General features: G+C 38.4%; 1 protein-coding gene across 2 annotated transcripts; it reads right to left on the bottom strand.

Annotated features, from left to right (window-relative positions):
* Positions 1-3,129: 3,129 nt before the first annotated feature.
* Positions 3,130-15,128, bottom strand: LOC132107145 (transmembrane protein 200A). Of its 2 annotated transcripts, none has more exons than XM_059513360.1 (2): positions 14,717-15,128; positions 3,130-4,736 (listed from the first exon to the last, which is right to left on the bottom strand). In XM_059513360.1, the coding sequence occupies exon 2, from the start codon at positions 4,716-4,718 to the stop codon at positions 3,225-3,227; it is 1,494 nt and encodes a 497-aa protein (XP_059369343.1). In that variant the 5' UTR covers positions 4,719-4,736; positions 14,717-15,128; the 3' UTR covers positions 3,130-3,224. The 2 variants fall into 2 exon arrangements, 1 of the variants encoding a protein (XP_059369343.1); XR_009424232.1 differs by lacking the exon at positions 3,130-4,736 and adding an exon at positions 13,734-14,412.
* Positions 15,129-15,474: the final 346 nt, after the last annotated feature.

A 15,474-nucleotide genomic window follows, 5' to 3' on the forward strand; every position in this document is an offset into this window, starting at 1 on the left:
TATCATTTTGCCTAATGTTGGTGGTTTCTGTGTTTCAAAACAATTCTTTTGATTCCAATAGGTACTGTAAAATTAGTCAAAGTATATATATATACAGTACAGACCAAAAGTTTGGACACACCTTCTCATTCAAAGAGTTTTCTTTATTTTCATGACTATGAAAATTGTAGTCACACTGAAGGCATCAAGGGCTATTTGACCAAGAAGGAGAGTGATGGTGTGCTGCTCCAGATGACCTGGCCTCCACAGTCACCGGACCTGATCCCAATCGAGATGGTTTGGGGTGAGCTGGACCGCAGACAGAAGGCAAAAGATATATACATATATATATATATATATATTTTTTTTATTATGCGTTTATATTTTTTTAAATATTTTTTTGCCTTTTCTTTTTTATAAATATTTGTAATACTTTTCTCATTTATACATATATTTTTTCTATTTTCTTCAGTTCCTCTTATTCTGTTTTTTTATACTTTATTGCACTCTGACCTTCACTACAGGTGCTGGTCATATAATTAGAATATCATCAAAAAGTTGATTTATTTCACTAATTCCATTCAAAAAGTGAAACTTGTATATTATATTCATTCATTACACACAGAATGATATGTTTCAAATGTTTACTTCGTTTAGTTTTGCTGATTATAATGGACAACTAAGGAAAATCCCAAATTCAGTATCTCAGAAAATTTGAATATTACTTAAGACCAATATAAAGAAAGGATTTTTAGAAATCTTGGCCAACTGAAAAGTATGAACATGAAAAGTATGAGCATGTACAGCACAGTTGTGGCTCCTTTTGCCTGAATTACTGCAGCAATGCGGCGTGGCATGGAGTCGATCAGTCTGTGGCACTGCTCAGGTGTTATGAGAGCCTAGGTTGCTCTGATAGTGGCCTTCAGCTCTTCTGCATTGTTGGCTCTGGCATATTGCATCTTCCTCTTTACAATATCCCATAGATTTTCTATGGGGTTAAGGTCAGGCGAGTTTGCTAGCCAATTAAGAGCAGGGATACCATGGTCCTTAAACCAGGTACTGGAAGCTTTGGCACTGTGTGCAGGTGCCAAGTCCTGTTGGAAAATGAAATCAGAATAGTTGGTCAGCAGCAGGAAGCATGAAGTGCTCTTAAACTTCCTGGTATACGGCTGCGTTGACCTTGGACCTCAGAAAACACAGTGGACCAACACCAGCAGATGACATGGCACCCCAAACTATCACTGACTGTGGAAACTTTACACTGGACCTCAAGCAACGTGGATTGTGTGCCTCTCCTCTCTTCCTCCAGACTCTGGGACCCTGATTTCCAAAGGAAATGCAAAATTTACTTTCATTAGAGAACATAACTTTGGACCACTCAGCAGCAGTCCAGTCCTGTTTGAAGCGAGTTGCTTCTGACGTTGTCTGTTTTCAAGAGTGGCTTTACACAAGGAATGCGACAGCTGAAACCCATGTCTTGCATACGTCTGTGTGTAGTGGTTCTTGAAGCACTGACTCCAGCTGCAGTCCACTCTTTGTGAATCTCCCCCACATTTTTGTATGGGTTTTGTTTCACAATCCTCTCCAGGGTGCGGTTATCCTTATTGTTTGTACACTTTTTTTCTACCACATCTTTTCCTTCCCTTCGCCTCTCTATTAATGTGCTTGGATACAGAGTTCTGTGAACAGCCAGCCACTTTTGCAATGACCTTTTGTGTCTTGCCCTCCTTGTGCAAGGTGTCAATGTTCATCTTTTGGACAACTGTCAAGTCAGCAGTCTTCCCCATGATTGTGTAGCCTACAGAACTAGACTGAGAGACAATTTAAAGGCTTTGCAGGTGTTTTGAGTTAATTAGCTGATTAGAGTGTGGCACCAGGTGTCTTCAATATTGAACCTTTTCACAATATTCTAATTTTCTGAGATACTGAATTTGGGATTTTCCTTATTTGTCTGTTATAACCATAAAAATTAAAAGAAATAAACATTTGAAATATATCAGTCTGTGTGTAATGAATTGATATAATATACAAGTTTACATTTTTGAATGGAATTAGTGAAATAAATCAACTTTTTGATGATATTCTAATTATATGACTAGCACCTGTATATTTCCCATTAGTCATCATACTCTTCCTCCAATAGATGTTGATTATGATGATTCTCACAATTCCCAACTTGACATGGTCCACAAGCAGGCATGCATGGCAGTCCATATGCCCTGCAACTGCACCGTTGTGTTCGGCAGTTGTGCAATAACAGTGGATCATCTGAATAGCAGTTACATGAAATAGGCTAAATTGTCTACATCTCTGGTTCACCCCAAACAATGATAAAACCTTACAGTAATCTGACAAAATCATGTATTTCATAAGTATGTAATCCTTTCAGTTCAATTAAGACATCTCCAATGGACTCATAGACCCAGAAAACATTGGGCTAGACACCAAGATTACTTGGCTAGGTCAAATAATGAAGCAGTTAGGATATTTTAAGTGCTCCCTGCCCATCTTGGACACCCTCTTGAAAATCACACCTTTCTACTGGTCAAACTTTGGTAAACTTTTTGTATGCTATCAAGTACAACTAATACTACAAAAAACAGCTGACAAACCTTTTGTTAGATTTAGGTGTTTTTTTCCATAAATGCAGCCGTCTAATTCTGCAGCATAAAAACAGCATTACTGAGTTTTCAAGGGCCTTAATAAAAAAAAAAAAAACAGCAAGAACTGTATTCTGTATTGCAGGCAGATCGTTAACGTCAGAAGCCACTGGGTTGACATTTGAGACCAGGGGCCTCATTTATAAAATTTTGCACAGAAACCATCCTATATTTTATCTTATAATCATCTCTCAATTATGCGAACATGTGATTCATAGAATGAACGTACATACAAAAAGATACTTTCAGTACATACTTTCAGATAGGAAATCTATGAATTGCAAATTATCTTGAAAATGATCAACAGGATGGTTTCAGCTTTCTGCCTTGTAAACGACTCCTAATTAATGTCCTTAACATGTAAAAAATTGCAGTCATCATCCAAATTCTTTCATTTAGAACAGCTTACATTTCCAAAAACCTGCAGTACTCGAACAAGAAAAAGTGCATATGTCTACTCAGACTCTGACATGATGCCAAGCACGTTTTGACAGATATGAGTGTTGGTGTGGATTTAAGGGTGCGCACACTCTAAGATCAAATCTGAGCATACACAAGCTTTATAAATAAGGCCCTAGCTCAGTTTTAAAATCTAGTCTCTGAGGTGCCTCTCTTCAAACTGCTGCTCATAAACTCATCATGCTCGAAGCTCAAGTTATTGTGAGACCTGGAGATCATAAGAAGTTTCTCCTTTTTAGTGTAGTCCTTTTTCACGGCCACCGGGGGGACTATTAGCCTGTCCATAGGGTCCTCCTTGTTCTCCAGTTTGGTGTATCCTTTACTATTACTGCGGTCCAATCTGGGCCAGCTCGGGTGTTTCCTCTGTTCAGGCTGGACAGTCAGCATTGTGGGCCCTCTCTCTAAATCCAGAGATTTAGAATGGGCTGAGAACATGTGGAGGGAGTTATTGGAGCCGAAGTCTTTACGTGCCGCTCCCGGGGACAGGAACCTACCACTGGTGGATCTAGGAGACAGTGAAGAATGGGATGATGCAGGACTCGGGGATTCAGTGGCTGAGTTGCTCCGGAGCAAGTGGCCACCCGGAGGCTTGAAAGCTTTGGCAATGTAGGGAACAGGGACTGTTAAAGATTCCATTGATGGAGGTCTGGAGTGGACCCTGTCCGGCTCTAAGTCTTCCATGATGCTATCAATGTCAGGCTCATCGATGACGCAGTTGTTGAGTTTGATGACAGGCAGTGTGAAGGCGCTGATGGAAGAGGAAACGATGGAGCGTGTTTGGCATTTCTTAAGTGCGCCACGTTTGTCCTCCCACCGACGAATACCCTCATCGTGGAAACCAAAGATATATTCAGAGCGGTCTCTGTAGGTAGGCGACAACAGGCCTAATCCGCCTCTGGCCTCACTCATTAGACCCTCATCATCCTCAGCTGAGCTGGTCCTGTGGGAGAATCGGACGTCCCCATCGAGACCAGAGAAGGACATTAGTGTGTTTGCTGTGAGCCGTGAGGCAAACTGACTGTCCAGACCGAAGGAATGGATCTCTGTGTCCGCATAGGGACCCATGTAGGCCCCGTTTGTACACTTCTGCTCCTTAATCCGCAGGCTGTGAATGTCTATGACAGTCGAGTACATGTCCCTCATGTGGATGATCTTTGTCTCATGATCCCTGTTCTCGTGTAAGATGGCATTAGCACAAATAAAGATAAAAATCCCAATTCCCATTGTGAAAGGACCCAACATTTTCATCTTCTCTGAATGCAGGTGCTGCTCCAAGAATTGCGCAATGGAGCCCACTTGCTCTCGGCCAACCTGCGTATTGTTCACAGACAACTTGCTTTCTGGTGCCTTCTGGTGGTCCTTATGAGGCCAGTATCCTAGAACAGCCATTGCAATACCTGCCAGGAGGATCAGCACTCCCAAAACCAGGAAGAATCCTGAGGCCGAATACAGTCTGATCTTCCCTCTCACCACCACCACATCAGCTCTGGGTTTACGCTTAGTGCATTTCTTCTCAGGTGCAGAGGTGGGGCTCTGGGTTGGCAGATGATACTGAGAGCGGGTGGAGTCTTGTCTTTTCAATGCAGCGAGCCCCGTGATCACCCCACCTGTTGCAATCATTGCTACGGCAATACAAGCCTGCAAATAAAGGAATAAACAAATGTTAAAGTAAGCTGAAGGGTTTAGGCTTAACTCAAGCATCTAATCTTTGATCTCAACGTAAAGCTCTGGTTGTTGGGGAAATTTGTTCACTGATAACTGGTGTAAAGGTTTTTAAATGTTTTCCGATCACAGCATTATGTTGTTACCTTTATCTTGGTTTGTACACAGAGCAAGCAAAATAAAGTCACGATAGTTACATAATTGTGAACATGGACCATAAAACCAGTCATGAGCTTTAAACCACAACTGAGCTTTATATTTGATGTGTGATTTGTTAGGATAGGACAATAATTGGCTGAGATACAACTATTTGAAAATCTGGAAGCTGAGGGTGTAAAAAATTTAAATATTGAGAAAATCGCCTTTAAAGCTGTCCAAACAAATTTCTTAGCAATGCATATTACTAATCAAAAATTAAGTTTAAGTTTAAAGTAGAACATTTACAAAATATCTTCATGAAACATGATTTTTACTTAATATCCTCATAATTTTTAGCATAAAAGAAAAATTTATAATTTTAACCCATACAATGTATTGTTGGCTACTGCTACAAATATACCTATGCTATTTGTGACTGGTTTTGTGGTTCAGGGTCACAATTATGAACTACATGAGAGAAAAAAAAGAAAGAATAAAAAAATATATTGAAATTTAAGACAACTCTGGAGTCTGGAGACAACATGGAGATTTGTTAAAGAATATCTCACCATGTCTTGATCCCTCTACCACTGTGAATGCAGATTTCTAACAAAAAGCAGCAGGCAGTAGGAATGTGCTGTCTATCAGCAAACAACCAAAAATCTTGTCAAACATCAGATTTACCATTGATTGGATTCAAAACATTATGACCTGTATCTCAAGGTGAGCTGCTTTCATGCACAGACATTTAGCTTGAATGGCACTAACCAACTGCATCTGTTGATTGTTTATTTTCTATCAGGTTAAGTTGTTAAATAATAATTTATATTTAATCTGACAAAGTAATTATACATATATATTTGACTGCATTCTCATCTTTCAGATTTCATGGAATGAAAGAGCGAAAAATTTACAGGCGTATAAGAGATTATTTTTTGTCTAGTGGTCATTTTTGGGGCCCAGGTCAGGAAGCAGACAAACTGGCTAAACCGACCATCTGCTAGCTGCCTCACGTCACAGAGGTCAATTAATTCTCAGCACATAGAGACTCTTTCACCTAGATATCACACTATAGAGACTGTGTCTGTTCCCCGAACTAGAAAATACAAAGAAAGTCCAAAACAAGTTAAGAGTAACAATTTAGTTGAGATTCAACAAACAAAAAACAGATGCCATATGGATAAACAAATGATAAAGCTTGGCTTATTGAATATCAGTTTCTTTCTACGAAAACACTTTTTATAAATAATATGATCACTGATCATAATCTAGATGTGCTCTGTTTGACAGAAACCTGGCTAACACCTGATGATTACATTATTTTAAATGAGTCCACCCCCCAAGAATACTGTTATAAATATGAGCCGTGTCCAAAAGGCAAAGGGGGAGGTGTTGCTTCAATTTATAACAATGTTTTCAGGACTTCTCAGAGGGCAGGCTTCAAGTATAACTCGTTTGAAGTAATGGTGCTTCATATAACATTATCCAGAGAAACAAATGTTAATGATAAATCCCCTGTGATGTTTGTACTGGCTACTGTATACAGACCACCAGGGCACCATACAGACTTTATTAAAGAGTTTGGTGATTTTACATCCGAGTTAGTTCTGGCTGCAGATAAAGTTTTAATACACTGCACTGGCTCCCTATCAAACATCGTATAGATTTTAAAATATTGCTTATTACTTATAAAGCCATGAATGGTTTAGCACCTCAGTATTTGAATGAGCTCCTTTTACATTATAATTCTCTACGTCCGCTACGTTTTAAAAACTCAAGCAATTTGATAATACCTAGAATATCAAAATCAACTGCGGGCGGCAGATCCTTTTCCTATTTGGCGCCTAAACTCTGGAATAACCTACCTAACATTGTTCAGGAGGCAGACACACTCTTGCAGTTTAAATCTAGATTAAAGACCCATCTCTTTAACCTGGCTTACACATAACATACTAATATACTTTTAATATCCAAATCCGTTAAAGGATTTTTAGGCTGCATTAATTAGGTAAACGGAACCAAAAACACTTCCCATAACACCCTATGTACTTGCTACATCATTAGAAGAATGGCATCTACGCTAATATTAGTCCGTTTCTCTCTTATTCTGAGGTCACCGTAGCCACCAGATCCAGTCTGTATCCAGATCAGAGGGTCACTGCAGTCACCCGGCTCCAGTACATATCCAGACCAGATGGTGGATCAGCACCTAGAAAGGACCTCTACATCCCTGAAAGACAGCGGAGACCAGGACAACTAGAGCCCCAGATACAGATCCCCTGTAAAGACCTTGTCTCAGACGACCACCAGGACAAGACCACAGGAAACAGATGATTCTTCTGCACAATCTGACTTTTCTGCAGCCTGGAATTGAACTACTGGTTTCGTCTGGTCAGAGGGAAACTGGCCCCCCAACTGAGCCTGGTTTTTCCCAAGGTTTTTTTCTCCATTCTGTCACCGATGGAGTTTCGGTTCCTTGCCACTGTCGCCTCTGGCTTGCTTAGTTGGGGTCACTTCATCTACAGCGATATCGTTGACTTGATTGCAAATAAATGCACTGACACTATTTAAACTGAATAGAGATGACATCACTGAATTCAATGATGAACTGCCTTTAACTGTCATTTTGCATTATTGACACACTGTTTTCCTAAAGAATGTTGTTCAGCTGCTTTGACGCAACGTATTTGGTTTAAAGCGGTATATAAATAAAGGTGACTTGACTTGACTAATAGTTGTTGTTTTTAATATCCATGTTGATAATGAAAAAGATGCATTGGGATCAGTATTTATAGACATTCTGAACTCTATTGGGATTAGACAACACATTTCAGGACCTACTCATTGTCGAAATCATACTCTAGATTTAATACTGTCACATGGAATTGATGTTGATGGTGTTGAAATTATGCAGCCAAGTGATATCTCAGATCATTATTTAGTTTTGTGCAAACTTCATATAGCCAAAATTGTAAATTCTACTTCTTGTTACAAGTATGGTAGAACCATCTCTTCTACCACAAAAGACTGCTTTTTAAGTTATCTTCCTGATGTATCCGAATTCCTTAGCATATCCAAAACCTCAGATCAACTTGATGATGTAACAAAAACTGGATTCTCTCTTTTCTAGCATTTTAAATACAGTTGTTCCTTTACGCTTAAGGAAGGTTAAGGAAACCAGTCTGACACCATGGTATAATGAGCATACTCGCACCCTAAAGAGAGCAGCCTGAAAAATGGAGAGCAGCAGGAGGAAAACAAAACTAGAGGTATTTCTAATTGCTTGGCGGGAAAGTAACCTATCCTACAGAAAAGCATTAAAAACTGCTAGATCCGATTACTTTTCTTTTCTTGTAGAAGAAAACAAACATAACCCCAGGTATTTATTCAATACAGTGGCTAAATTAATGAAAAATAAAGCCTCAGCAAGTGTTGACATTTTCCCAGCTACAGTATCGCATCAGACAGTGCACTATAGACCCTCTGAGGAACAGTTCCACTCATTCTCAACTATAGGAGAGGAAGAATTGTATAAACTTGTTAAATTACCTAAACCAACAACATGTATGTTAGACTCTATACCATCTAAGCTCCTAAAAGAGGTTCTGACTATTATTAATTCCTCATTGTCATTAGGATATGTCTGCAAAACCTTAAAACTGGCTGTTATTAAACCTCTCATCAAAAAAACCACAACTTGACCCCAAAGAACTAATTAATTATAGACTGATCTCGAATCTACCTTTTCTGTCCAAGATACTATAAAAGGTAGTATCGTCACAATTATATTCCTGAAAAAATGGTATCTGTGAAGATTTCCAGTCAGGATTTAAACCGTATCATAGTACTGAGACTGCTCTCCTGAGAGTTACAAATGACCTGCTCTTATTATCTGATCGTGGGTGTATCTCTCTATTAGTTCTATTGGATCTTAGTGCTGCGTTTGACACTATTGACCACAACATTCTTTTGCATAGACATGAACACTTTGATGGCATTAATTGGAAGTGTATAGCATGGTTTAAATCGTACTTATATGACTGCCATCAATTTGTAGCAGTAACTGAAGAGGTATCATATCGATCACAAATGGAGTACCTCAAGGCTCAGTACTAGGGCCGCTACTCTTCACACTTTATATGTTACCCTTGGGAGATATCATCAGGAAACATGTTGTTATCTTTCACTGTTATGCTGATTATACTCAGCTCTAGATTTCTTTGTGGCCCGGTGAAACACACCAATTTGAAAAACTAATGGAATGCATAGTCGATATAAAACACTGGATGACAAATAATTTCTTACTACTAAATTCTGAAAAAAACAGAGGTGTTAATTATAGGACCTAAAAACTCTGCATGTATTAACATAGAACACTGTCTAAGACTTGATGGCTGCTCTGTAAATTTTTCGTCATCAGTTAGGAACCTAGGTGTGCTATTTGATAGTAATCTTTCCTTAGAACAAACAAACAAACATTGTATAGATTTTAAAATATTGCTTATTACTTATAAAGCCCTGAATGGTTTAGCACCTCAGTATATGAATGAGCTCCTGTTACATTATAATCCTCCACGTCCGCTGCGTTCTCAAAACTCAGGCAATTTAATAATACCTAGAATATCAAAATCATCTGCAGACGGCAGATCCTTTTCCTATTTGGTGCCTAAACTCTGGAATAACCTACCTAACATTGTTTGGGAGGCAGACACACTCGCTGTCACAGTGTCTGGGTTGTGTTCCCTGGGTTTCCACTAGGTGTCCTCAGTTCCCACGGTGTTTATCATATTATTACTTCCTGTCTCCTTATTTGGTCACCTTCCTCCTTGTTTAGTTAATTGATTGTTCCCCACCTGTCTCCTGTTTCCCCATTATCCTTTTGTGTATTTATACCTGGTCTGTCTGAGTCTTAGTCACGGAGTCCTTGTTGTATGTGAGATACAGTTCATGTCTATTGTTTTTCCATAGTCTTGATCTTGCCTTGTGTTTTGTCTGTTCCTTGTCTATTGGATATTCTGGTTTTGACCCTGCCTGGACTGTTTACCCCTTTGGATTACCCCTTAATAAATATCATACCTGCACTTGGATCTCTCCGTGTTTCTTGTATCACCACACGTGACACTCGCAGTTTAAATCTAGATTAAAGACCCATCTCTTTAACCTGGCTTACACATAACATACTAATATGCTTTTAATATCCAAATCCGTTAAAGGATTTTTAGACTGCATTAATTAGGTAAACCGGAACCCGGAACACTTCCCTTAACACCCGATGTACTTGCTACCTTATTAGAAGAATGGCACCTACGTTAATATTAGTCTTTTTCTCTCTTATTCCGAGGTCACCGTAGCCACCAGATCCAGTCTGTATCCAGATCAGAGGGTCACTGCAGTCACCCGGATCCAGTACGTATCCAGACCAGATGGTGGATCAGCACCTAAAAAGGACCTCTACAGCCCTGAAAGACAGCGGAGACCAGGACAACTAGAGCCCCAGATACAGATCCCCTGTAAAGACCTTGTCTCAGACGACCACCAGGACAAGACCACAGGAAACCGATGATTCTTCTGCACAATCTGACTTTGCTGCAGTCTGGAATTGAACTGCTGGTTTTGTCCGGTCAGAGGAGAACTGGCCCCCCAACTGAGCCTGGTTTCTTCCAAGGTTTTTTTCTCCATTTTATCACTGATGGAGTTTTGGTTCCTTGCCACTGTCGCCTCTGGCTTGCTTAGTTGGGGTCACTTCATCTGTAGCGATATCGTTGACTTGATTGCAAATAAATGCACAGACACTATTTAAACTGAACAGAGATGACATCACTGAATTCAATGATGAACTGCCTTTAACTGTCATTTTGCATTATTGACGCACTGTTTTCCTAATGAATGTTGTTCAGTTGCTTTGAAGCTATGTATTTTGTTTAAAGCGCTATATTAATAAAGGTGACTTGACTTGACTTGATAAATCAGCCAAAGTGAGTGATGATCAAAATTATGACTAAATGTTGACACACAGGACCTAATCAGATCCCAGGTGAAACTAGCACCCCCATGCATTCAGAGAGTAGTAAGAGGTATTGATGTTTTTCTCTTTTGATGTTGACTCTTTGGGTAAACTCATCAAATATCGGTGGCAGGGGGCAGAGAGATTGAGGGGAGATGGATGTTGATAAAAGCCAGAAGAGTCTTCCAACCTCTTCTAATAAATGAATAAACAAAAATACATAAAATGGTCAGTCCACTATAAAAATCATTAGGGAGAAGACAAGAGAAAGACTGGAGAAAGATTTAATCTACTAATCAAACATCCATCTATATTAGTGTCATGTCTAGTTAAATTTTAATCTAATCACTAAACAGGTGGTGCTTAAGACCCTGTTATTAGCTGGCCTTAGTGTGATGTTGTATTTATAATCCAAGATAATGAAGCATGTGATGTCAACCATGACTTTTGATGTACGTACGACACATGGCGAGTAGTGCAATCGACTGCACATACACAAACGTATTTTCTACTAAAGGAAACCAAGCCATGAATCTACAAAATGTTAATAGAGTTGGAAGCTTCAGGATAGAAGAGGTGTTTAGAGGAGATTATATAAACAAACATGAGAACAAAAGCACACATTATGAGATCATAGCCAACAGTCATCTGTTGTATGCTACAGTCTGGAAATGGGCACTTTGCTCTAAAGAATGCTTTAACTCTCTGCGAGCCGTTACTAATTGCCTGTGTGTTTATCAGCAGCTTCAAACATCTTATCTTCAAACATGTGTTCAACAGACTGCAAAAATACATTCATCGCTCGTTATCCCAGATGTTTTATTTTAGACATGGGTTTTCAGAGATACAAAGGAACTACAATACAATAAAGCACTTCGAGGAGCATTTCATGAGGTGCTAATAAAAGGCAATGTTTAATTGTAACTCTATTTTTGTAGGGGATGTCACACCTAGCAACTATTTTTGCAGAAAATCTGCTCTCGTCTTCCAAAGGTCTGTCACACACAATGGAGGAGGTTATGACAGACTAAACAATTCTCACATTTCTCTCATTCCCTGCCCCAGATTTACTGAATTAGAATGCTATATTACGTTTTGAAAATCAGTCTTCCTCTAGTATTCAGGTTTTACAAGACAGTGGGTAGAAGGGTTTTAAAAAGAAAAAAGTATGTTGAGAAGGTGAGTTAAAATAAAAAATATCTTGATTTTTATTTATTTATGTGGTTGTTTAGCTTATTTTAATGCCTGTTTTGCCTTATTTTTAGTCATCTTGAGGTCATGATTGCAGTAGATCAAAAAATATTTATATTTTTCCCATATTTTTAAATCAACCCTCTACAAGGGGTACAGCGAATAAATATAATTCAAACAAAACTGCCGCAAACAAAAAACCTGGCTGTTATTAACAAGGGTGCCTTTCTAGTTTTACAAAAATGCACAATGATAATGTGAAAAGGTTCATTTTATCATTTTAACACAATTGTTTGTTTTAGACAAATAAACTTTTGCCTTAAATATTTTAATGTTGGTAAATATTGTGTCATATTTTCAGTTAATTGTTTTAGTTGGTTTTACTCTATTTTCTTCATTTTTGTTGATAAAATAATAATTTAGTTGACATGAAGATGCAAAATGAAACATTATTCAAGCATGTAAAATATCATCATCTAACAAAAACATATGCAAACTGTCCTTCTATCTATCAGATCCATCTCATTTGTAAAGAATGCATTAGGTTAAGTTAATTAATCCCCTAACAAAGCACAATACGAGTGATCATTGTTCAGCAGTATGTTTAATCAAATAGTTTAATGTGCATATTTGTATCATCTTTGTAAAAATAAATAAATGAATAAAAACTTTTGTTTATTGCCATTTTGGACACTGACACATCTACATCTTGGTATCACTGATACTTGCATGCACATGAGTTCAAATTTTAATTTAACAGCACCGTTACATGGCATACTCTTTGTTGTTCAGCACCAGCACCAAGGTGTTTTGTTTTGTTTTTTGGCTCCAGAGTACACAGGAAAGATATGTGTCACTTGCAGTTTGATAACAACTATAGTAGCTGAAGATAATGAGAAATGACAATGATAACAGAAAACAAAGCTGGAATAACAACAGTGGATGTGCAATATGTACAATGAGCTCAAAAGAGTATAAGATCTCTGTATGGTCCTCAAAAGCAGACCTCATAGCTATGCATGTCAAACACAACTGTACAAACTCATGTTAAAAAAAAAAATCCTTTAAAACTTTAACCCTGCATTTATATAAATATAAACTGACTAAATTATCAACTCCATACTAGCTGGGTTTCCATACAATTTAACTTGCATAAAACATTTGCGACTAAGCACTGTTTCTATCCAACTAGTCAAAGAGAACAAAATCATCACTTCCTAATTAACTGGTACTAAATAGTACTAAGAAAGATAATAATTTTAATTTATAACAAATTAGTTGTGCCTCAGAGTGAGCAGACGATGTGAGCAGCCAATTCTTTTGGAGGTGGATGTCTGCTGTTTGGGAATGCAGTTGTGTTAACAGTTCTGGCATCAATACAGAAATACTTTGATGACAGACTTTGCTCGGGTATGTAAGAATGACCACAGCAATATTAGCCAATCATAGCAGTGGGTGTTTACATTGAAGTTTCACAGTGTACACACACCTTCCAACGAAGCCTTCAAAGCAAAGGCTGAAATCAGGGTAGAAAATGGCCATTTACAGTCTAATATATGACTGATTTATATATATATATATAAAAAAAAAAAACTCTTTAAAAAGTATAGGCGGGTTTCTTAAACTCTTCAGGACAGTGTGTCTCCATTAACGGGGTTCAAGATTCTTGCTTTGAAAGGCTAGAATGCAAAACATAAAACCAGGCAGAAACATGAACCATTCCTTGGGGCTGTTAACATTCGGCACTGAGAGATGAGCCCTAATGTTTGTATGACTGCCACAGTGGTGAGAAACTTCATGATGGCCCTGAGCTTTCTGTAGCTGTCTTCCACAACAATTCTGCCTGCTAAAGCCTCCACTGCCTGCTATCATCAGTAACACTGTCTAAATGATCACAACAGCTAAACAGAATCCCCCAGGAAGCCTCAAACTGTGGATTAAGAAAGTAAACAGGAAAAGTTTTCATCTCATGCTTAAAAACTGGTTAAATTATAGAAAAAACAGTCACTTATTTAGCAAAGAAACCTATGATGTTTTCTGTTTGTCATTGTTTTATTACAAAAACATGATATATAATATGCACGCTAAATTTATAAATATATTTGAAAATTTATAAGTGTATTTATTTTTCATTATGTTATGAGTTAGAATTCATATATAAATTCTTAAGGGTAGATTCTTGTATGAATATATATGACTACCCACGATCATCTGTTGTTCATAAGCACAGATCTGTGTGCGTGTGTGGGAGGCAGAAGTAATAAAGTCCTCTGTGGCCCAATCACATCGATCATTTGCTCTCCAATACTGGTCTTTTTTCTGATGGAGAGATACTGATCTTTAACAAACATGCTCAACATTTTATTTATTTAATTATTTTTATCGCATCATTCATATAAACAGAACCACTTCAATGTAAGTAGATAAAATACTTGTGAGAACCTGGCAGAAGTGGAGAAATACATTTGAAATCTGTGCGTAATGACAAAAACAGGTTTGATGAAGGCTAATCTAAAAACAAGACCACCCTTCACCACTTCACTAAATGTATATGTTTTACTGGTTTGCTATTCAGTGAAAGATAAAGCTTAACATGAATGTTTTATTGACCGATAACACACACCTGTCTGCTGAGAGGCTCCTCCTGATGTTATGTGTCCATTACGCACAAGTAGATCTCGCGCGCAGCATCATATTTCCGCTTCACAGTGAAGGACACTTTCGCCAGTACTTTGCTTTGAGAGCTGTTTTTCTGTAGTTTGATAATCGGGTCGGCGAGACTCTCTTTATTTGGATGTCTGGAGAGAAAACTTCCCTCTGAGCGCTCATCCTCTCCATCATCTCAGCAGCTGGATACGCGCTCCAGACAAACTTCACTATTTACGAGCAAAAAATGTGGTTTGGACGAGAATATCTCGAAAACGGAACAACTGTTCCCTGTTCCACTGTTCCCTTTCTTTCCTTTCTGTCCACCGGTCGAGCGTTTTTCTAGTCTATAAATCCATAATAAACAGCACAAGGCGAGCGTGATTTCTGTTATTTCTCTCAGATGCTTGAGTAATCCTATTAAATAGACGAGTTCGCGTCGACAAAAAGTAAAAGTCACTCATATTTGGTTTTATGGTTGTAGTAAATAAGAAATAGCATCGTTCTTTGTGAAGTATCTCCTCTCGAGACCGAGGCGCCAATCGTTAGTAACGCGCAGAGCGCGAGCGCTGGCTTTGTACTCCCACGTGACGCCACTCCAGATGACGCACACTGACAGCGAGAGAGAGAGAGAGAGAGAGAGAGAGAGAGAGAGAGAGAGAGAGAGAGAGAGAGAGAGAGAGAGAATTTTAATAAATAATTTGCGTGGGACGAAAAAAAGAAAGAAAAAAAAGA

Source organism: Carassius carassius, chromosome 27 (genome assembly GCF_963082965.1).
Source record: "Carassius carassius chromosome 27, fCarCar2.1, whole genome shotgun sequence".
NCBI classification, from domain to species: Eukaryota; Metazoa; Chordata; class Actinopteri; order Cypriniformes; family Cyprinidae; genus Carassius; species Carassius carassius.

Excerpts from the sequence above, each read along its gene's own strand:
- LOC132107145 (XM_059513360.1), bottom strand. The coding sequence starts at position 4,718 with ATGATTGCAACAGGTGGGGTGATCACGGGGCTCGCTGCATTGAAAAGA.